Below are 23,735 nucleotides of genomic sequence, written 5' to 3' on the forward strand. Positions count from 1 at the left end.
CAGATAATTCAAATCAAATCAGGAGTTGTATATGTTACGGCCAGAACCCGAAGTGTGGCCACTTCTAGTTCTGGCCGGCCACTTCGGGTTCTGGCCGGCCAATGTGCGAAGTGGCTGCAGCGCAGCGGCCAATGTTAGAAATGTAATGTTTACGCCGTCTCGCTGCGGCCAAATTGATGACAACTTGCTTAATTTAATGAAATATAGCCGGCGGCAATGTAATAGATGAAGCCGCCGGCTTACGCACTGCCTCTCTCCTCCCCCCCCCTCTCTCCTCTCCCCGCTTCCCATACAATATACGTAGCAGCCGGGGACATGCAGCCGGAGAGTCGTTCGTCGCAGCAGGGCAGCAGAGCGGGGAGGCTGCAGACATTGCTTCTGCCAGCACCCGCTCTGCACGAGCGGCAGGATTCCCCTGCCGTGACGAACGACTCTCGGGACACGCGTGTCCCTGCTGGCTGCTACTTATTGTATGGGAGGCGGGGGGGGGGTGGAGAGGAGAGAGGCAGTGTGAAAGCCGGCAGCTTCATCTATTACATTGCCGCCGGCTATATTTTATTAAATTAAGCAAGTTGTCATCAATTTGGCTTCAGCGAGACGGCGTAAACATTACATTTCTAACATTGGCTGCTGCGCTGTGGCCACTTCGCACATTGGCCGGCCAGAACCCGAAGTGGCCGGCCAGAACTAGAAGTGGCCACACTTCGGGTTCTGGCCGTGACATATACAAGTCTTTTTGAAGCAAATTTGAGAAGCTGAGAAATAAGCAATTACAATGACATAAAAAGAAGGCCACTTATATGCACTGACTACAATATTCAGTGCATATAAGATTTGTCAGTGGAGCCAGTATATAAGAGAATGAATAGCGATTTCTAAGTTTTGCATTAATTAGGTTTAATTCTTGAGGCTGCTTTTCCACTTTCTGCGATACGCTCAAAAAAGCAGATCTCTAGCATTTTGCCACTCGAAACAGCACCACCATTAACATGTAAATCATGGGACTTCTTTTCCGTCAGGCTGATGCATTTTTTTGCCTGATTTTTTTCAAGAATGCGATTGTATGCCTGCACGATTTTCGGTGCGATCTCGTTTTATTCCCGTTAGCTCATGGTGCAATCATGGGGAGTGGAAAAAAAAAAAAGCTTGTAGGATCAAAAATGCTGCACGATTGCAAGTGGAAGAGTAGCCTAAGAGTGTTTTTTTAAATAAAATATAAAACTAAATGAATATTTGTTTAACACTTCACCTGTTGGTTTCAGTGGCCAGCAAGATAGTTTAGTGACACAGAGAACAACAGAGATTATGGCTCTTATTCAATTCACTTGTCTCCTGAGTTTTCTCCTAGGAGATAATTTTTCTTTTTTTGTTTAAAATACATTTTCAGCTCTCTGGAACTGAAAAAAGTACCAAAAAGTTGGTTAAAAGGTACTGTCAAAATCATTATTCTGAGTATTTTCGTGTCTGCTGGTGGTTTAAAAGGCATTTTATTAATAAGGTGTGAAATATCACCTAGGATAAAACTTATTGAATTGAACAATGGCCTAATTACCAGTCACTACACAAGGACGCATTTTCTAATGTTAAAATATTAGAGATTCGCTTAAATATGAAGGTGCATGTAAACCACAAAAAAGTTTTTATTTGATTCATATAACTGTAAACACACTAATAAGGCTAAGAGACTACAAATTTCTGTTCAGTTACTGCTCCACTGAATTTAACCAGTGTTAGAGTTATTACCAAACATGATTTGATTAGCTTTCTACATAAATATATTAAAACCGTAATAATTGTATAAGTATATGTCAGGTGACCATGGTGTAAACTTAAATGCTTAGAACTGATCTGTTGCTTTATTGGCAAAATCCTATTTTAAGCTCTAAAGCCCCCTAATAAATACACATTTTTGTAGGTATACATTGCATCTTTTGTTATTGTGTTCAAAAATAGATTCCTTAATTATCAAATCTGCCTTGTGCTTCTAAGTTATGCAATGAGGTCTAATGCTAAACATTTAGCAAAAAATATATCTTGGCTCAAGCTCTTTGCTGTATTCTGAGAAACCTGGAGTTCATACTGTAAGTATCTATAGACAGGGCAATTTAAAGGACAACTGTTGTGGAAAATTGTAAAATGTTAAATTCATACACAGAAATGTACTTTCCTCCCTGTGTAACATGCACTATAAATCACCTTTTTCCTATGCTGCTGTCACTTACAGAAGACAGTGAAAATCTGACAGACTAGTCCATCTCCTCATGGGTGAATCTCAGTTATTTCTTTATTTACAAAAGCACTAAACTGCAGTTGCTCAGTCCAACTGCCAAAAAAGAGTGAAAGAAAGTATGAAAGCTGGTTGACATCTCTGTATAGATATTTTCCAGGGAGTGCTTTTTTAAACAATAAAGGTAATACTGGGAATCTCCTATGAGGAGATGGACTAATCCAAAGTCTGGCATATTTTTTAGCATTTTACTACCACTTGTGACAGCATCATGAACAAATATGGTGCATTTTACTTTGGGAGAAATGTACATTATTTATATATTTATTTTACATTTTTCATTTTTTACAATTGTGGTCCTGTAATAAAAACTGGAAGAAGGGGACAGTGTTGTCCTGAGAAAAACAAAAAGATTCCAGCTATAAATTATATTCATGCTTTTCAAAATAGAAATTATAACGTGAGCGCTAGGTGTGCCTACTTTTATTTCTGCCTAATAGTATAAATAAATGAATCCAATACCACAATATGCATATGTTACAGGTTATAAGAGTGTAGATTTTTTTTTTCGTTCATATTGAGAGAAAAATATACAACACCACATAATATACAGTAAAAGCACCACAACACATTTACAAAATAGTCCTTTCGTGTCATTCACATACAAAAGACAAAATACTCCCAACTACAATCTGTATAATTCCATACTTCATTAAAATAAAACTATAAAAAAATCTCCTAAATCAACTACGTTTGAACAATGCCTCAGACATAGTGCATCAACAGAAGTTATACCGGTTATCAGTGCCAATGTAAAATATTTTATAAAGATCAAGTGAAGTCCTCAATTTCCCAAATGAGCAGGTTTCCACAAATCGTGGTGCAGTCTTGCGAAAAAAAAAAAAAAAGTTGTAGAGTTAGTGATGGGAAACAACGAGGGAAGAGGGGACTGCTGGACAGAAAAGCTTAGTTAGCATCAAGCTTTGCCATCTCCTGCACGTATATGCCTATGCTTTCACTGTCAAACAGCACAAAATAAACTGTTTTGATTGAAGACGACATCGTAGACACAAAGTAGTTGGAAATAGCTCTCAGGATGAGCTGTGCAGCCATCTGCTTTGGAAAGCCATTTCTGAAGGTAACAAAAGTAAGGTAACGGTTAATATAAAAATAACTTGTATAATCACAGCCATTATCAAAAGCAACAATAACATTGTATCTTATAGATGTACACAGTAAGCATACCAAAAAATACATCTCAGCAAGTAAATCCAAAAACATGAACTGGTTTGACTAAGGGCCCTTTCACACCAGACGGCTTTTTTGGCGTTTTAACGCCACGGCCGAAGTTGGCGTTTTCCTAGGTAAAATGAAAGTCCATAGACTTTCTTTTTACCTTTCACATCCAACGCTGCGTTTTGGAGCGTTGCGTTTCAATGCTCCCAGGAGCTTTTTTTAGGGCTGACCGCGGCATTTCTCATTAGATTTGACACTAATGTATTGGCGTTAAAATGCCTTAAAAACGCCAGCAGCCAAAATGCAGCGTTTTAGCCTTTTACCGCTGCCTGTAGTGTGAAAGAGCCCTTAAGGCCCTTACACTCTTGCAGCTATGGTCACCCGAAATCACGGTTTTTGCAATCATTTCCATATAGACACACTGCTCAGTTATCTTCTAAGCAACGTGTTGCACCACAAACATAGTAGGGATAAAAGTCTGATGCATTACATAAAAATAGGTATGGTCTTCTAGCATGCCCAATCGCTAATTTTTTTTGGGATTTGTAGAAGGTGCCCGGTATAAAATCGTAATGGATTTGTATTCTATAATATAAACAAAAGAGGTATCTTACCTCTTCAGATGAATTACATCAAAACGTTGGAAACAATTTTTATTCAAAATTATTAAGCTGCTGATAATGCATTTCACAGGTATTTGCCAGCTTCCTCAGGTCAATAATAACAGATAAAAGTCTTATTTTAAGAGCTATGGGGGGCATGGGCGCCTCTATTGATAGAGGCGCCAACACTCAGCATAGCTCATAAGATAAGGCTTTTATCTATGATTACTGACCAGGCGCCTCCTACAAATAAAAACTCCTTGTGTTCACTTAGTACTCACCTCCTAAGGAGGTGATAGTCTTCCCTATCTGTAGTTATCTATAATCAGAGAAGAGAGGAGGAAAGCGACCACCCAGATCCTGGAGGATCTGGAAAACAGAGCGGGGAGGTCATTTTCCTGCAAGCTCATTTCGTGGTTGAAGGACCTGCAACCAAATTTTGTGAGTATTCACACTTACAATTCTGTTACATCCCAAACAACCTAACAATACTGTACCATTGGGTTCCTGGTTTTTCTTCTATCCTATAGGCATCTGGATTCCAGTTTTGGAATCAGAGCGACCTTGACCATACACTTACAATTGCTAATAAGCTGTTGGTTCTTGTCAGGGGAAACTTATTTAATAAACATGCATGTGAAACAGTTCTGGAATATTATTTCAGGTGACCTAAGCAGCAAGTTTGCATGGGCCAACACTTACAAGGCAAACTATGTGCAAGTGAATTAGGCCGCAGGTTTATTTTACAGTGGTACATAAAAACGCAAGCAGTATGAATGGTGTGTTTTACTAAAGGGAAAATGTGGTGCAGAGTGGTCAGTGCTGTTCTTATCTGCTTTTAATGATAATGGGATGTAATGGTCTCAAGCAAGACTCGAAACTACATCATGGATTGCAAAATCAGATTGTTCATTTTTACACATGACTATTTTTACATGAAAATAAAATTACCATACTTGTAGAAATCCAGAAGGTTCCTAGACATTTTCAACCCCTTTTCTCATAACAGTATGAGCATTAAAAATACATTTATAGCATTTGCCTCTGGCTGGATGGTGTAATGGTTAAGGGGTCGGTCTGCCTCTGACACAGGAGACCAGGGTTCAAATCTCGGCTCTGCCTGTTCAGTAAGCTAGCACCTATTCAGTAGGAGACCTTAGGCAAGTCTCCGTAACACTGCTACTGCCTATAGAGCGCGTCCTAGTGGCTGCAGCTCTGGCGCTTTGAGTCCGCCAGGAGAAAAGTGCGAGATAAATGTTATTTGTCTTTTGTCTTAAACACAAGTCCTTCATTCAACATTCATAGTAGACATCTCTGTGATACACGAGATAGCGAAAATCCTGGCCTGACCTAAGCTGAGATAACTACTGGATGGCCCAAATTTTTGGACAAGCTGGATTTCTGGATAGGCCACATAGGCCGTGGCCTAGGGCAGGAGGATGAACAGGGGTGATTCTTTCTGTTCTCAGTGGTAAAAGTCCTTTGGTTTTGGCAAGCTGTGCTACACATCTCTGTTCTCATTGACTGAGCAGGCACTGAACTTATGGATAGGGATGAGCTCTGCAGTTTGGATTAGAAACAAAACAAAGCCCTTAAACTTGCATGCCACAGCAGGGGAGTTAACTCACCCTTGCCGCTGCCTATACCTGCTGTGTTTCTCCCATTCCACATCACTCCAATACTTTCTCCTTCCAGGTTTGAAAGAAGAAGTATTGGAGTGATGGAACGCGATGTGGAGTGCATCGGCTATAGGCAGCAACAATGGTGAGTTAACCACCCCCTATTTCATTTTATTAGGAATGTGACATGCAGAGCTCATGTCTATTTATGGATATATTCCCATTGTCTGATGCCACTTTTAAGAAATGCCACTTGGGTCCTTGCAGAAAGCAGGCACTGGCAGAGCAAAAAGAAATGACCAGTGGAAGGACCAGCAGCTGCTAGTGCAAGCTCCTGGGTGAGAGTTCTCAACTCCCTTGTGGGATTATCCTCCCCAACAGGATAGACAGGAACAAGGAGGTTGGGATAAGCTCTGCTTGTTATGCAGCTCTGCAGGGAGGTTTTGGGATGGAAGAGACCTAAGCAGCTAGGATACAGTTCAGACTCAGTGGCTGCTGCTCAGCCCACATGCAGTTGCATACCCTAATCAGCTGGAAAGAATGGGACACAGAAGAATGTTTGGTGTGACTTTCTCCTCCTCCAACAGCTCTTATGGCCCATACTCACGAGGGACTTTTGTCGCCTCAACACGCGGCGCGTGCGTGTTGCGGCGACAGGTCGCCCGTGAGTATGGGCCGTCGCACGCCCGCGCGCCCCCGAACTGTCGCCTGTCGCTATGTCGCCATGCGATTGAAACTTTCAATCGCATGGCGACAGTCGCCGCTGCCCCCCCGCCGCAACTGTCGCTAGTCCGCGTGAGTACGCGGACTAGCGACAGCAACCTCCATTGAGGTTCACAGACCTTCCGGCGGGGGGAGGAGGAACGTCAGCGACAGCTTCCGCCTTGCCGCTGGTCCCTCTTCCGCATGTGTACGCGGAGGGACCTGGCGAGAAGCTGTCGCCGGCCTGTCGCCCACACGCTCACGTGTGCTGGCGACAGGCGAGTTTTGCAGCCCGTGAGTACGGGCCTTTAGAATCACTGCTGTTGCATGTTCACAGATCACTGAACAACCATGTATATGGGAAACACTACACCATTATGTGTAACCAGGAGTACAGTTACATAAAATGAGTGGGCAAGCCCATGAAAAAAAGAGATTTGCCACAGTTATTTTTATTTATTTATTTAAAGGAATACTATCAGTTCCAAAGTGTTCTAAAATGACAATGTAAAAATAATGTCTACGTAGCTGTGTTAACATTTACCTACTTTTCATGTTAAATATCAGAGGCAAAAGCTGTAATTCATTGTGTGTAGATTTTAGCTACGTTTGGAATGTCTCATTTGCAGATGTATGAATCTGTAAGAATCTCTGCAGTCTGACATACTAAGAACAGTGTAATATTGAAGCAGATTATTTGAAAACAGGGATCAGGTTTCACACACTGCAGTATTTTACAAATGTTTATGTTGCACAAAAGATACATTTCCTCTGCTCTCTGTGAGAGAAAGCTCTGCCTGTCTCTGACTGAGCTATCTGCACAGAGTTAACTGATACACTCTGTGAGGGAATTTCCCCCCCTCCCCTCATGGCTGAGTCTGCCGTCAGAATTGCCGTCAGAAAAATGTGAAAGGAATTAGATAACAGTTATGAAATAGATAAGCAGTGAAATTTATACACCAGTACTTAGCAGCACTTCCCAAACATTTTCTATCTCAATTGAAATAAACATGTTAATCGATAGCGTCCCTTTAAGTATTTATATAGCGCCGACATATTACGCAGCGCTGTACAGAGTATATTGTCTTGTCACTAACTGTCCCTCAGAGGGGCTCACAACCTAGTTAGGACTGTATCACACTACAAGTACTTTTTTAGCAATTTTCTCCATGCCGGCAAATCAAAAAGCCCTTTGACTATGTAATCCTATGACAGTTTTTACACTAGAACAATTTGTTTTTCCTACAAAAAACACAACTCATTTTTATAGTGATCGAAATGTGTTAAAAGTATAGAGACGCGTAAATATCAAAATTGTTGTGACATTGCTTGTTAAAAAATAATAATAATAAAAACAGCCTAGTAATCACTCAGCTACGCCAATTGGTGATTTTCAGTGTGAAACAGCCCAAAGGCTTTGTTCACATCTAAAATCGAAATCACGAATGCAAAGATTTTGCGATTCTGTGCACTTTTTTTTAGTCCACTGAACGCTACGATTTTGTGCAAAGCGCTTTTGCAGAGCGATTCAGTTATTTCACTTCCTGACATCAGTCAGGAAGTGAACTCTTTCACCCAGAAGTGAATAAATACAATGTATTTATTCAGAAAAATGCGAACGCAATCGCCGGATAAAGCGATTTTTTGAGCGTTTAGCGTTCTTCCTATATCTTCCATTAGAGCAAAATCGCCTCAAAATGGTACAGGCTGATATGAACTTTCACATAGAGAATCAATGCAAGCGTTTTGTGGGCAATTTTGAAACTCGCCTGCACTTGAAGAAAGGCCCGAAAATGCCCTTCGTGTGAACGAGCCCTTAAAGAATACATATAAAATAAATCAATGCTAATCTACTTACCTGGGGCTTCTTCCAGCCCTTTGAAGTCACGGTGTCCCTCAGCACATTTCCGGTGGCAGCCACTCTTCTGCGTTCCCCTCCATATCAGGGACATCAACCCGGCCAGGTCAGCAGCTTCAGCGCATGCGTGCACTTGTGTATGCACAGAAGCTGCACACCTGGCCGGGGCGATGCCCCTGATACGGAGGGGAACGCAGAAGAGTGGTTGCCACAGGCGCTGCGACAAGGGACACAGAGACTTCAAGGGGCTGAAGGAAGCCCCAGGTATGTAGATCAGCTGTTTTTCATTTTCGCTCATGTATCCTTTAGGAATTGTTCACACTTCAAGAGCTTTTCTAAGCGCTTTGTGATTTTAAAAGTTCATGTTTAATGTAATGCTATGTGTTTGTTTTCACTGGAGAGATGCGATTTTGTAAACATCCCCCATAGCATCACATTAGCAGGAGCTTTTTAAATCACTAGTGCTCTCAGGCCCCGTTCACATCTAAAATCGCTTACCGCTAGCGGGAGTGATTTTTTAGCAATTAACGCGGAAAAATCACTGGAAAAAGTAGCATTTAGATCGCGATGAGCGGTTCTATACATGCTTCATAAAAGTAAAATGAAATATACCTATGGTTTATTTACCCATTTCATTTTACCTTTATGTTGATTTAACATTTTAATATTGTATTTTTTTATATATTACATATCACAGCGCACATATGACTGTCCACAGTGAGCCTCAGACCCAGACTCTATAGTCCGACGTGTTTACTCATTAAACTGCTACAGTCTGTGATCCGGGTATGGATAGGCACTATGGAGCCTATTGGTTTACTTTGAGGAGCTTTGGGTATGAAGTCACAATAGAGCATTGAAGAGGACCTGCAGTGATCGTGATAGGCAGAGGGAGGCCTTGATTTGCCCTAAAGCGCTGAAGACCCAATCTGACAGAGGGTCAATATATAGCGGTGAGTGCACCATCTTGAGGGTGTGTTGGTGGGACACACTAAAGGAGGCTACCCGCATCACGGATTGTAGCAGTTTAATGAGTAAACACGTCGGTCTATAGCGTCTGGGTCTGAGGCTCCCTGTGGACAGTCATATGTGCGCTGTGATATATAATATAAAGACTTCTATTGCTTGAATAGCGCACCACCATTTGTGACACTTTCTAATTTTTTAGCGCTGTGTTTTTATATATATTTTAATATTGTATTTTGGTGTATTGTGGTAAGGAGTGTCTACAATATTCATCTTTTCAGACACTTCTTTATTTAATCTGAGGAAGCGGACTGTGCTCTGCAAAACGAGTTATTGTTTTTTGTGTCTGATTAAAATTTCTTTCCTATATTGGCGTTGCCCCTTCTTCTTAGAGGTAAGCCATTTTATATTTATTACTTCCATGGTTATTTTTTGGGGCGCCTTCTCCCTCCCAGTGATACTTTAAAGATTCCTGTTCACGAGACTAATGTCCAGCACTGAAAACCCTGCCACAATCATGCACGTGGCCCCGCTGCTTGTTCACGTGCTCATGCATGCACATACACAGGCTCGTGTACCCATTCATAGCAACAATCATTCAAATAAAGTTACAGGTAAAACATTTTTTTTAAAGGGTTTAAAGTGACAGTGCCACATTAAAATATAAAGTTTTTGTTAGTGTGTGATGTGTTAACCACTACCAGATTTATTAACCCTTTTGTGTCACCTATACTTGGCCTTAAGATACATGGACACCTGTAATGGCTGCCGGCTATAGCGATTGGATGCGATCACTATGGTGTCAGCTCGGGGGCCCAATGCTGTATAGATGCAGTGGAATGTTGTTGCCTAGCAATGCATCTATACAACACTGGGGTCCCCAAACTGTGTTTCCTAGCGATCGCATGCAAATCGATACAGACACACAGGCTGGCGCTAATGGACGCTACATGCCCAACTAGTAATGAAATATGGCATATATGGTTATCGTTTTAACCAGTATGAGCCAAATAATTAATTGTGAGGGGTTTTAAAACTGTGGCCCTTGTCAAATAAAAATTAGGAAGGCTAAAACATGAAAAAAATTGTCATTTTTGCATTTTCTGCTAAAAAATGCCAGTGAAATTAAACAATACTTGGAAAAAAATGTAACCTAAAGAAAACTTAGATTGTCCTGAAAAAAATAATAATGTATGTATCTCTTTGTTGGCACAGATAATAAAAAAGTTATTGCTGTATCAATAGCAACACAGGAATCATAAGGGGTAAAAACTCAGGAATGCAAAATAGTTAAAAGGAACCTGATGCGATAAACGTATGAGATAATGAATTGTATATGTAACATGGATTATAAATAAAACATAAGTAACAAATAAAAGAGTCATTTTTATTTTTAATTATATAGTTTTATTTCTAACTTTGCATCAGACTGTCACAGTTGCAGTTTAGAACCTTCACTTTTTTATTTTCCTTTTAAGCTATAATGATCCTTTTAACTTTCCCGAAGTAAAAATCTTATCTCAAGCTGCCTCTTGCTGTTTAGTGGATGTTTAAGCTATTCAGAAAGCGGGACTGACTTCAACAAAGCTGTCAACTAGCTCAGAGAAGCTCTTTTGCATAGTAACTACTCAATATTAAACTTTTCCTGTACTGGAAAACAAACAGGCACTTCACATAATTTCTTAGTAGGGCTAGTATCATATGTGAAGATGTTTATAACAGCTTCACTTCAAGTTATTCACATTCCTAAATTGTACCACCCTCAAGGTCTGTGTGTCTTATGCCTTAATTCAGGAATGGTAAGAAGATGGCTCGAAAAAAAGTTTTAGTGTTTTATTGATTATTATGAGTTTTGACTTGTGCTTTTTCATCATCTACAAAACTCATCTGAAGTTTATAAAAATTCTGCAACAGAAAAATGTTACCGATTTATCTCGCTATGAAGGAAATAATAGATAATGACAGCAAGAGTATTTACAATGGATAAAAGAAAAAAAAATGTAAAAAGTAGGCTCTTATACTACAAATGTGGGATTTGTACCAACACTGCTGTGATAGAAATATTGTGTAAAAACTGTGTTTTGTTTCCATTATACGAGCATAATTCTTATTTCTCTCCTTGAAGTAGAATGTGATTTATTTGATCCTCCTGCTTAAGGCATAATCCTATTCCCCAGTTATAAAGAGGAATTAAGCTGTTTCTGTTGCTTTCAGAAGTCATGTCTGCTCAACAGATGTTTCGAGTTCCACCAATGCCCACTCTGGGGCTGTATGTTGTTTTCCCAACGCATTTTGACCTAGAGCTTTTTCTCGATATAAATTCATTTTCATAATGTCTTCATGTCGACATTTTCTACAGTTTTACAATGATATAATTTCAGGGAACCAAAACACAAAATGTCAGACTTTTGCTTGAAATATAAACTGTTATGGCCTCCAGAAAGCAGTCGGCAATGCATTACACAATATATATTCTACATAAGCAAGCTATTAGGACTGTAAAAGCATGCCTTATCTCAGTGATGTACAGTCTGACTGACAGCATAGCAGAATTTATCACGCTACCGTGTGATATATGGAAGAATATACCCTTTTCTGCAGATCACCTGGAAAGCCACTAAAATGCACTGTATAACGCACAGTAACAACACATTATACCATAATGTAATATATTTAAACAAACTTTAAAGCGGAATATAACCCTGCATTTCAACTTTGCTCTAAAACATTATTTACAGCATATTATATGCAAAAAGCATTTTTTTCTTACTAGACCAGCATTGGAAGTGTTAAACACAAAGGTTTAAAGTTCCCTGGAGAGATATGCAGAAGTTCAGATTGTTACATTATATTTAGTTATATGTATCTATTGAGAAATGTTACACACTCTTTGGCTGTCCTCCAACTCCTTCTCAGTCAGAGAGATGAGTCACATTCAACACTTAGATACATTTATGTAAACAAAATGTATCTATTTCAGCTTCGCATGCGTCTGCAGAAATCTCCAGGAACTTTAAAGCACTGTGTAACCCTTCCAATGCTGGTCTAGTAAAAAAAAAAAATGCTGGTTGCATATAATATACTGTAAATAATGTATTAGGGCAAAGTTGAAATGCAGGGTTATATTCCGCTTTAAGATCCCGAAAGATCTGGACCCAACAACTTTGTTTCCTGACTTTCCAAGAAGCTCCAATGCATTTTTCAGAGCCACCAAAAAGCCAAACTCCTCTTGGTGAATAATACAACAAATATTCCCAGTTATTCCGTACGGTTAACAGTGTATGTAACCCATCTTGCTGGAAACCTTACATCACATCCCCAAAGAACCTACGTGAGAAATGTCCCCTCTTCTTCACAAAGTCTCATCTATACAGTCTGCCATTACATCTGCATCACCTAATGCATCTGGGAAGTATTCACAGAGCATCACTTTTTCCACATTTTGTTGTTAGAGCCGTATTCCAAAATGGAATGAATTCATTTTTCCCTCAGAATTCTACACACAACACCCTATAATGACAACGTGAAAAAGTTTACTTGAGATTTTGGCAAATGTATTTAAAATTTTCCCAGCCTTTGCTCAATACTTTGCTGATGCACCTTTGGCAGCAATTACAGCCTCAATTTTTTTTCAATATGATGACACAAGCTTGGCACACCTATCCTTGGCCAATTTCACCCGTTCTTCTTAGCAGCACCTTTCAGGCTCCATCAGGGAGAATGGAAAGCGTTGGTGCACAGACTTTTTAAGATCTCTCCAGAGATGTTCAGTCAGATTCAAGTCTTGGCTCTTGTACATGGCGAGGAAAGGAACAGCGCTACTTAAAAACAGATTGCATCCTTATGACTACCTGCTTGAGAGTGCAAGCCCCACTAGTGGGATAAAATACACACCCAGCATTAAAATAAAATACACCTGTCTACCATTGGAGGATGTTGGTTTCTGTAATAGCTTGCATGCAACTTATTAAGTACTCATCCCTCCCACTGCGAAGAAGTCATCCCCCATGGGAGGGGCCCTAACACTAACTAATCCTAAAATATGCATATGCATATGCATAGCCTGGGTGCGCTACCAAGAAAAAAATTCAAAATTGCGCAAAGGTGGATCAGCGCATCACCAGGCCGCCTCCGAAATGGCCACCAATCAGGTGCGCTGAGCCCCCCAAGAAACTACAAACGCACCTTGGGCTCATGCTAGGCCACTCAAGGACAATCACAAATTAATACTCCTTTGATATCTTGGCTGTGCGCTTAGGGTGTGTGTCCTGCTGAAAGATGAATCATCACCCCAGTCTGAGTTTAATGATGTCTCTGTACATTGCTGCAGTCATATTTCCCTCTATCCTGACTAGTCTCCCAGTTCCTGATGCTGAAAAACATCCGCACAGCATGATGCTGCCACCACCATGCTTCACTGTAGGGATGGTATTGGCCTGGTGATAAGCGGTTCCTGCTTTCCATCAAACGTGACGCCTGGCCTGGCATAACAATAGAAACAACCATCTCACACTGGTCTTGAGAATAGGGAATAACCCAAATAATGGGTTGAAGAGTTTGACTAGACTGGTTTGATCTGATACTAAGTGAATCCAAAAATTAGTGAGAGAATAGAAAGGAACATGGGTTGCTCAGGTGTCAAAACACTAAGGGTTCAATCATTAAGAGCATTGGATAGGTGTAGGCTTCCTCTATAGCAGGGGTCTCAAACTCGCGGCCCGCGGGCCACTTGCGGCCCTCAGTACAATATTTTGTGGCCCGCGCCGGCAAAAGCAAAAGAGACACTGAAGTGAACTATTTTTGCCTATTTTACCTTATAGTTCGCTTCAGTGCTCCCAAGTAATCCGCCCCATCCCCGCCACTAAACGAGGGCTGCAGAGCCCGTAAATCCCCCGGGCAAACATCCACTACTGCGCTGAGGGGCAGAGCTTCCAGCTGTAGCTGTGCCCCTCCTGACGTCAATCGTCGCATGGATCGCCGCCTCTCTTCGCCCCTCTCTGTGAAGGAAGAGTGAGAGGGGTGGGCAGAGGTGGCGATCCGCCGTGATTGACGTCAAGAAAGCTCTGCCCCTCCTAGGAAATGCCGGCGGATTGCCCCCCGGGGGATTTGGGGGCTCTGCAGCCCCCGTTTTGCGGTGGGGACTCGGCGGATTACTTGTAATGGTAGCACTGAAGCGAACTATAAGGTAAAATAGGCAAAATAGTTCGGACACTTCATGTTCAGAAGAAATAATTAAAACTGTTAATAATGACATTCGAGGACTTTTTTTTGTGAAATCCCTTATGCGGCACAGCCTCATCCTGACTTTGCCTCCTGCGGCCCCCAAGGTAAATTGAGTTTGAGACCCCTGCTCTATAGTCTATCCAAGGATGCCACACTTTTTCAAAGTGAGGAAGGTTATCCGCAATTCTGGCGGTGATGACACAATAAGGGTATAAGAGGCGCCCTGGTGTAATAAAAGCATCTAAAAGCAGTTTAAAAACGGGAAATAAATTTGAGGTTGCTTACCTCAGTGATGAAAAAATCTTTGTATTTTACAAAGGTTTTTATCAGTAGCACACGCAACGCGTTTCGCGGGTCAGAGCCCGCTTCCTCAGGCCAATAACATGTTAAAATGTTATATGTGTAAAATACAAAGATTTTTTCGTCACTGAGGTAAGCTACCTCAAATTTATTTCCCGTTTTTAAACTGCTTTTAGATGCTTTTATTAAACCAGGGTGCCTCTTATACCCTTATTGTGCAATCATACCCCCTTACTTCACCCGTCTGAGGGGTGGGTACAGACCACACGTGGCTTCGACCACGGCAGATATCTGTTCCCTTTCTTTTACCAAGGAGAGCGACCGCATCCAGGTCCCTAGGGACCACCCCGAGTGGAGTCGGGTTTGTTGTCTCCACCTGCTTCCTGTGGTCGGTTGTCCCTCTGCAACCCACCTTTGTGAGTAGTGTCTTACTTTTATTACGTTCCATTGTTTTTGACATACTACACCATTGGGCTCCCACTTTTATCTCCTGTATCTTTTCACTAGAGGGTGTTTTTGACACCCACATCCAACTACTGGCGGTGATGAGTTCATAAATTATTTTTCTATATACATAGGGCTCAATCCTGTCATAAGTCAGAGTGGGCTGTTTCCATTGATAAGCTATATAGACCTTGACAGACGCCAGAGTGTGAGGAGCTAGGTTATGAAGGGCATGTTTCATGCCATGGGGCTTGATTCCTAGAAGTAACATTTTTATATCTTTGGTGATCAGTTTATTCAAAAGGCTAGAAATGAGGCCCGCTACTCTAGTCCAAAGTAGAGATACTTTGCGACAATTCCACCAAATGTGAACGCGAGAGCCTATCTCTGCACACCCTCTAAAGCATTGGGGTAAGTTGAGGGGTACATTTGCAAAAGCATCAGAGGCTCTAAGTATGTGCAATAGAGGAGACGCAGAGAGACCTCCATACCTGTAGTCTGGTATGTTAACACATGTACTTTTATATGTAAAGATGGGTCTGTCAATCACTGCTTTTTTTAAAACTGTTGCAAGGGCATGTTTTTATTATTACATATGTCTTTCATCTCAGCCTCTGACAACCCCTTCTCAGTTTTTCTTCAATTTTTCCTACTGTTAAAGTGAACCCAAGGTGGGGGTTTTAGCTAAAAACACATGCTACATGATCAAGGGGGATGGTTAGATCAGGTAGCCACAATCCCGGACACTCTCTGCCACTCCTGTGGTCTGCTATCTATTACTTTCAGTTTCCGTGACCCCTGGGGTCACAATGCTGCAAGCTCTGCTCTGTGTCTCTCATCACAGAGCAGAGCAGAGGCGGGGGACTGGCGGCAGAACTGCCCAATGGCAGCTGGAGAAGGTTTTTCAGGAATGCTCCCAGTGGACGTTTAGCAGGGAGTGCCTCTCCTACATGAAAAGTTCCCTTCCCCCTCGAGATGCTGATAAGCTGCATGTGAAATTGTAGCATTAGTCCTTCTAGTAACCACTCTGGGTTCAGTTCTGTAAGTATTATTGACTGGTCAGGTCTACCATCCAGGGGCCTCACCAATATTCTCCAAGCCCAAAATACAAATACATGCATTTTGAATGATGAACAACAATGAAAGTCATGCTTTAGGGAACATCAAACAGCCAAAGTGTTTTGTTAACAGCTGATGGCTACTATACTATCTTGCAGCGGGAGGTCTCTCGCAGTCTACCCCAAATGGTGAGTGTTAGATAAATATCACAAAATGGTTTCAGCTTTTTGGCCAGACAGGATTGTCAATTCATAATTTCACTGAACTCCTCTAAGATGATATCCATAAGCCTTAACCACTTTGTTTTCAAACGTTTATGAAATCATAAATGTTCTGTTAAAGTCTAAACAAATGTATTGTGTACTATATTTCGTAGCTATATTGCCACAAGAGACCTGCACAGAATCAGTGCATAAATGAATTTGACGTGGCTGTCTGTTGACATTACATGTTAGGAAAAGAATGTGTTCTGATAACTATAATGCAGTCTTCAATTCACAAATGTTGCATAGCAAAACATTTCCATAGTTCTTATACACTATTATGAACCCTAAATCAACCAATAGTATCTTAACATGGGGTGCCCAATCAATAGTAAAAGAGAACATTAAAATTTGTATGGTAGCTTCATTTTATTAAAAAGTGACAGAAAATTTGCCAAAAATCCACATTAAATAAAAGTTATGATTTTTTTTTATGTCATTGAGTGACATAAGTATTTGATCCCCTACAACCCAAACAGAGTTCTGGCTCCCACAGGTTGATTATGTGCCCATGTAGCACAAGAATTACAATCAATTTAAGAGACTCATGTGCATAAAGCACACCTGTCCACAGAATTAGGTACTTCCTTTACAACCTTTCCATCACCATGGGCAAGAAGAAAGAGCTGTTGAAGGACATATGGGACAAGATTGTACTGTAGACCTGTACAAGGCTGGAATGGGCTTCAAGACCATTAGCAAGAAGCTTGGTTAGAATGTGACAATTGTTGGTACAACAATTCAGAAATGGAAGAGCAACATTCGCCTTTGGTCTGGAGCTCCATGCAAAATTTTGCCTCATAGAGGATGAGCATAAGAATGGTGAGCGGTCAGCCAACTACTACATCGAAGGAGAAAGTTAATAATCAAAAGGAAGTTGGGAGCACAGTCAGCAAGAACACCAATGGTGACATACTACGTCCTTATGTATTGAAATCTTGCAGCAGCCAGAAAGTCCCCCTGCACAAGAAGGCACATGCAAAGGCCTGTCTCAAGTATGCCAGAGAAAAGTAATTTAGAGAAGGTTTGGGAGTTAATACTGTGGTTTGATGATATCAAAATAGAGCTCTTTGGTATCAACTTGAACAGCTGTGTTTGGAGGATGAAAAATACTGATTATAACTCAAAGAACACCATTTCCTCGGTCAAGCATGTAAGTGGAAACATTTTGCTTTGCAGCGGTTTTTCTTTTAAGGGTACAAGACAACTGCAGGATACCGCATTGATGGGCCAATTAACCTTAACATTGTGAATGAAAACCTTCTTCCCTCAGGGAGAAGACTCAAGATGGGCTGTGGATGGGTCTTCCAGCATGACAATGACCCAAAACATATTGTACATCCAAGGGAACAAAGGAGTGACTAAAGAAGAAGCACATTCAGGTCACGGAGAGGTCAAGCCAGTCTCCAAATTCTCTGTCCAATAGAAAATCTGTGGCAGGAGCTGAAGCAAACAGGAGAGAGTTTCTGTAAAGAGGTGCGGGCCAAAACACCTCCTGTGCAAACCTGGTGACCAACTACAAGAAACATTTCACCACTGTGCTGGCCAACAAAGGTTTCTTCAGCAAGTACTATGTCTTGTTCTGCTTGGGGCTCAAATAGTTATTTCACTCAGTGACATGCAGTTTACAACTTTTATTATTTGTTGTTGAAATTCTATCTTTATTACAATGAAACTACCATAACAATTACAAACTGTTTATTTCTTTGTAAGTGGACAAAATTGAGCAGGGGATCAAATCATTATCTCCCACACTGTATATATCTACATTTATTAAGGTACCTCTAATTTATAGTGATAGTCGTGAAGCAGAAATATAATCCACAAGAAGATTTTACCAACAATGCATTTCACTGTACTCTTCCAGCATCATATGGTAAAACAGTCTATTTGTCTACTAATATATATATATATATATATATATATATATATATATATATATATATATATATATATATATATATATATATATATATTTCTGCGTCACATGTGTAACTAAAGATAAATGCACACACCAGTTTTAGAGCACCCCAATTTTTCCAGTTTTTGTTTTTGAAATTCAAGCAGTTCAATACGTTGTAATCGTTAATGAATGTATAGAACAAATAAACACTTGCATTTAAAAAAGAACTCATGGAACCCATGTATAAATAAAAATGTATTCTAAGCTTTTGATTTGGTAGCTATAACTGCTGAACACATGCATAGCATTCTTTCGACAGTGGAAATGAAATTTCCTTCAGAAAGTTATTCCCAACTATGTTGCAGAAGTTTCCATACATGTGTGCCGCTTTTCTTTCCCTCTACCATTTAGTTCATATCAAACCAGCTTAATGGGGTTTTAGGTCTAGAGACTGTGCTGGTCAGTCCATGTTTACAAGCTTACCATCTATTTTCCTATGGTACTTCTGGCATAAATTAGACTATTCTGTTTTGGGTCATTATCTTGCTGTAGGATGAATTTCTGGCACACTAGGTGCATACCAGAAGATACTGCACTGCAGAATGTCGGGGTAGTTATTATGGTTCAGGGTGCCTCTTACTCTGTAAAAGTCATCAACAACTGGATCCAGGAAAACAGCACCAGACCATCACACTTTGTCCAGTCATGCTTGACAGTTGATGTCACACACACAAGAGGAACAAGGGGAACCCTCTTTTTGTGTACTCAATGCTGTATAAAAATCCTGTGTGATGAATTAAAAGGGTCATTTTTGATGACTCACTCCATACCACCTTATTCATTTCTTCAGTAATTCACTGGCTGTGTTTCATGGCCCAGGAAATCCTCTTGTTCATTGTTTGATGGTTTAGCAATGGCTTCCTTGCTTTGACTTGACCTATCAAACCTGCATTTTAAAGTCTTCTCTGTATATTTGAAACTGAGACTGGTTTACTATAATAAATATTAAGCTGTGCTTAAAGCCAGTAAGCCACCTATCACTCAAGCTGTTGACTCTCAGAAACTGGTCTTCAGATGGTGTTGTGGTCTTGTGCCTGCCAGACCTCTCTCTGTCACTGGTTTCCCCAGTTTCTGAGTGTCTTTTAATGGTGAAGCAAAGAGTTTTGAATCAGGATGATACCATTTATTGGCTAACTTAGAGATGAATAAACAGTGAGCTTTCGGCTTATAAAAATCCTTCGTTAGACTTGGTTCCTCAATGGTGAAGGAAACTGTACTTATTGATACCTTGATTTTCTTAGGAAGTGTGACCTCATTGGTACTAGCATAAATAAGGAACAGGGTTATCCCTTTATAAGCTGCTAGAAGAGGTCAGAGGGTCCGTAGGGGTTCCCCCCCCCCCTTCCAGAAATCTACTCCAAGTCTGTTCCAAATTGTCCATCGGTAAGGCCACAAAAAGCATAACCTAGTACCTACATATATGGCAAAATCTACAGTGTGTACATAGGACTAATAAGAGAAGTGAATGTGCTGTACAAAAAACTACACTAAACTTACCAACATGTTTCTTAACATACATAATGGCCTACCACACACAGACCCCAATTCAAAAGTCACATCAATATTATAGCACCAGATCCAGTGAGAGCTGACCAGCCGCCTCTGCTGCTGTTTAAATGCCTAGCATCCACCCATAACCTGGGTAGAGCCCCGGTGTGGCTCCACCTCCCGCTTATCAGATAATGCATTGCTCCTCTGCGTCCACATATATCGGTGTATGCTAACATATCTCACGTAGTCCCGGCATCAGGAGAAAAACACAATATACATGTTCTGTGTCTTGTCTTGAGTCTAAAGGAATTCATTAGTACATAAATTGATGCATTTCATTGGTCTCTGCCAACATTTTCAGGTCCCAGTGCTGAATGGCTGAACAGAGACACAGAGGAACTAATACCTATTAGGTTCAGTCATTTAGTACTATAATCACTTACTCCCCTTATTAATGGTTTAATTATTTTATCCTCTCTGGTCCGGATCAGGTCATTTGAATGCAGGGATTGACTGGTGGCTAACAGACAAGTGTGATAATTACTGGGAATAAAACATCCAAGCGGTGAGTTGGGCACCCGATGTGGCTAGTAGCCTACTTAGGAATCAATGGATGTAGCCAATTGGCTACAACTAGCAGTTGGGCACCGGAGTTCAGAGGTTCAGTTTAGACACTTAGGATAGGGTAAGGCATTATGTGGGGGCTTTGATGTCGGGGGGGGGGGGGGGGGTTAGCCATTAGGTGCAGGATTCTTTTTAGGCACTAGGAGAGGAGGGTCCAAGTGCGAATGGGTGCATCGAAAATATGGGTAATTTAAAGAGACTCAGAGACAAACTTTAGTACAACTCTGATACTTACCCGGGGCTTCCTCCCGCTCCATAAACAAGTCTAAGTCCCACGCCGTCCGCCCGCAGCTCCGTTACCAGCCTCAGTGACGTCAGTCTGGATCTACTGTGCATGCGCGGGAGGTCCGCGCATGTGCAGTAGACCCTGACTGGCATCGACTGAGGCTGGTAATGGAGATCGCCGTGGCTGAACGGCAGACCGCGGGAGGACGGTGTGGGACTTAGACATGTTTATGGGGCAGGAGGAAACCTTGGGTAAGTATCAGACTTGAACTGAAGTTCGTCTTTGAGTTTCTTTAAAATACCAATATTTTTTTTAGTAGCGGCACCACCTGGCACCCAACTCTGGGTACCTCCACATACACATAAAGCAGGTCTTTTTTATTCACTCTCACACATTTTGTTTTTTTATCAGGGCAGGTACCCTGTCCTTGCGGCAAACCACTTCTCCAAACTCTAATTGGAGAAGGCAGCAATCAGTCTTTTCCCGCCCTTGCACGCTTCCTTCCAGTACTGCTGAGAGTTTAACTCTTTGTGGCCAGCACTGCACCCACCCACTGACTATTGAAATAGCAAAGCACTCACCTTCCACTTCCAATTGAGGGGAAAGCAATCGATTTAATTTTCTTCTCATCTGCTAAAGCCAAGCAGTTCTTCACAGTTTTTTCCAGTAGCTCCTCACATTTGTCTGATCCCCAGCTTGGGCTGTTGCAGTGAATTACAAACTTTGCAGGCAGTCCATGGCCTGAACTCACCGCAGCTATAAAGAAACGGACGCACACACAAATAAGTATACACATAGCACACACATAATAAGTAACATTCAAAATTCTACTCAACAAAAATTAAATACGGTAGATCATTAAAGGCATTTATATTACTTTTAGAGCAGAAACACAAAACGTTTTCATTAAGAAAAAGCTATGAATATCTGCCAATTACCATATTTTTTGGACCATAAGACACACTTTTTCTCCCCCAAGAGTGGGGAGAAAAAGTCAGTGTCTTATGGTCTGAATAATACAATTCGGACTGGTGCCAGGTGTCCCATCACAAGTAGATACCACACCAGTCTGCTGTCACCAGACTGAATCCATTACTGAAAGCTGCTGAGAGGTCCCCGACAGCTTCTCCTGCTGCTCCATGCCACTGGGAGATCCGTGTCTTTTGCATAGAGCCCAAATCTAGCCACACAGCAAATCCTTGGTCCCCCGGCTACAAGAGTGGGAGAAGGCTTACATCACTTAATGCTGGAGGCTGCTGGTAATCGGTACCAATTACCAGCAGCCTCCAGCATTGAGTGATGTAAGCTTTGTTCCACTCTTGCAGCCGGGGGACCAAGGCTTTGCTGTGTGGCTGGATCAGGCCCTATACACAAAGCACGGATCTCCCAGTGGCTTGAAGCTGTAGGAGGCGCTGTGTCGGACACCTCTCAGCGACTTTCAGCAATGGAATCAGATGATGGTGAACCCTACAATAAAGTCACATCACACAGAGGAATGAAAATTGTGCCAAAACATAGTCCTAAGGATTAGATAGCAGTTGATATCTCATCTACAAAACCAAAATGCCCAGGAATAGCCATGTGTTAACCAATGAACAGATCAGACTGTGCAAGCTTATCACTGGAAGCGGTGAGGGTTCAAGTGCAGAGAGATAAAGTCCTCCTGCAGCGAATATGGCAGGGATACCAATGATGATTTGCGTTTGAGAAGAGATACTTTCGAACACCACAAAATCATTGCTGTGTGGTACTGTTGCATAGGTTGCATTCTGAGACTTGGTAGATTCACTTTAGTAGAGCAGATGGGTGAAGTTTAAAAAAAAATGTGCGTACGTAGACTAGTGATGACTAGTACAGGACCCACTGTACAGCTTTCGTTATGCACAGCTGTGCTTGTCAGTTGGTTTATTTCTTTAGCAGTACTGGATTTCTGAGCTGTGGGGGTCAAAAATTTTAGTGCTTGGCAGACAAGGCCTCACCCTTTCAACATTCACAGTGACGGGCAGCTACGTAGTGAAAGTTGCATGTAAATGTGGATCAACTCAGCACAATCTTCACTGTGTCTCTTTACATGTGGTGTGGGACCCTACTGAAATTCTGGCTGTTTCCAGAATTAATAGATTACTGTAACTGGGAGAAGCTCCGCAAGAAGCCCCTGCACTATGGAAGCACCAGGTTTAGTATATTTTTTTGCCTGTTTTTTTGTCCTTTAAACCTAGGTGCATCTTATGGTCAGAATGGGATGGTACGCCTTGTAGATTTTCATCCCATCTGTGTCAAAGAATGTTAGCAGCAATATCAGAACAAAAACTGTATATAAAATTATGAAAAAAATTGACTTTTTTAATATTATATTTCAAACTATTTAATCATGTTTTGCCAATTTTAAAAGGGAATCTGAAGTGATTTGTGTGTACAGTAAAGCTAAGAAATAGAACATCAGTAGCACAGATATGAGTCTCATATTGTTTCCAGTGCAGGAAGGGTTAAGAAACTTCAGTTGTTATCTATGCAAATTAGCTTATCTGAGATCTCCGATTAATTTATTCAGAGAGCAGTGCTGTTTTCTGAAGCACTTATCTCAACCTGTCTCTAACTGTTTCTTGTTTGTTTAAGGTTTTACTGCAGAGCTAATGACCCCTTGAACTTTCCTGCTCTGTTGCATAGTTTAAAATACAGAGTATAGTTTGTAAACTGCAAATATTAGAGATTGATTGTTATGAAAAAAAAGCTATATGACTGAAAATAAAAATATGAGACACTTTTCTTTGTTCTAATGTTCTATGAATTACCCGTACTACACATACAATTTATTATATCATAAGCATTTTTTTTTTTTAGCTTCAGTGTCACTTGAATATCTTTCCTCACCCGGATTGACTTTCTTAAATGTATCACAGATGGTGTTTTAGTGCTGTCTTTGCTTTATGTT

At 41.1% G+C, this 23,735-nt stretch overlaps 1 protein-coding gene across 2 annotated transcripts in view; it reads right to left on the reverse strand.

The window, feature by feature from the left end:
- Nucleotides 1-695: 695 nt before the first annotated feature.
- Nucleotides 696-23,735, reverse strand: part of MACROH2A1 (macroH2A.1 histone) — a 95,098-nt gene continuing 72,058 nt past the window's right edge. For both annotated transcript variants that reach the window (XM_068277939.1, XM_068277941.1), the window contains exons 8-9: nucleotides 21,385-21,559; nucleotides 696-3,359 (exon numbers count right to left, since the gene is read on the reverse strand). In XM_068277939.1, the coding sequence (XP_068134040.1) occupies nucleotides 3,194-3,359; nucleotides 21,385-21,559 (341 nt within the window). In that variant the 3' untranslated portion in view covers nucleotides 696-3,193. The remainder of the gene's footprint in view (nucleotides 3,360-21,384; nucleotides 21,560-23,735) is intronic.

The sequence above is a fragment of the Hyperolius riggenbachi genome, chromosome 3, assembly GCF_040937935.1.
Source record: "Hyperolius riggenbachi isolate aHypRig1 chromosome 3, aHypRig1.pri, whole genome shotgun sequence".
Taxonomy (NCBI): Eukaryota; Metazoa; Chordata; class Amphibia; order Anura; family Hyperoliidae; genus Hyperolius; species Hyperolius riggenbachi.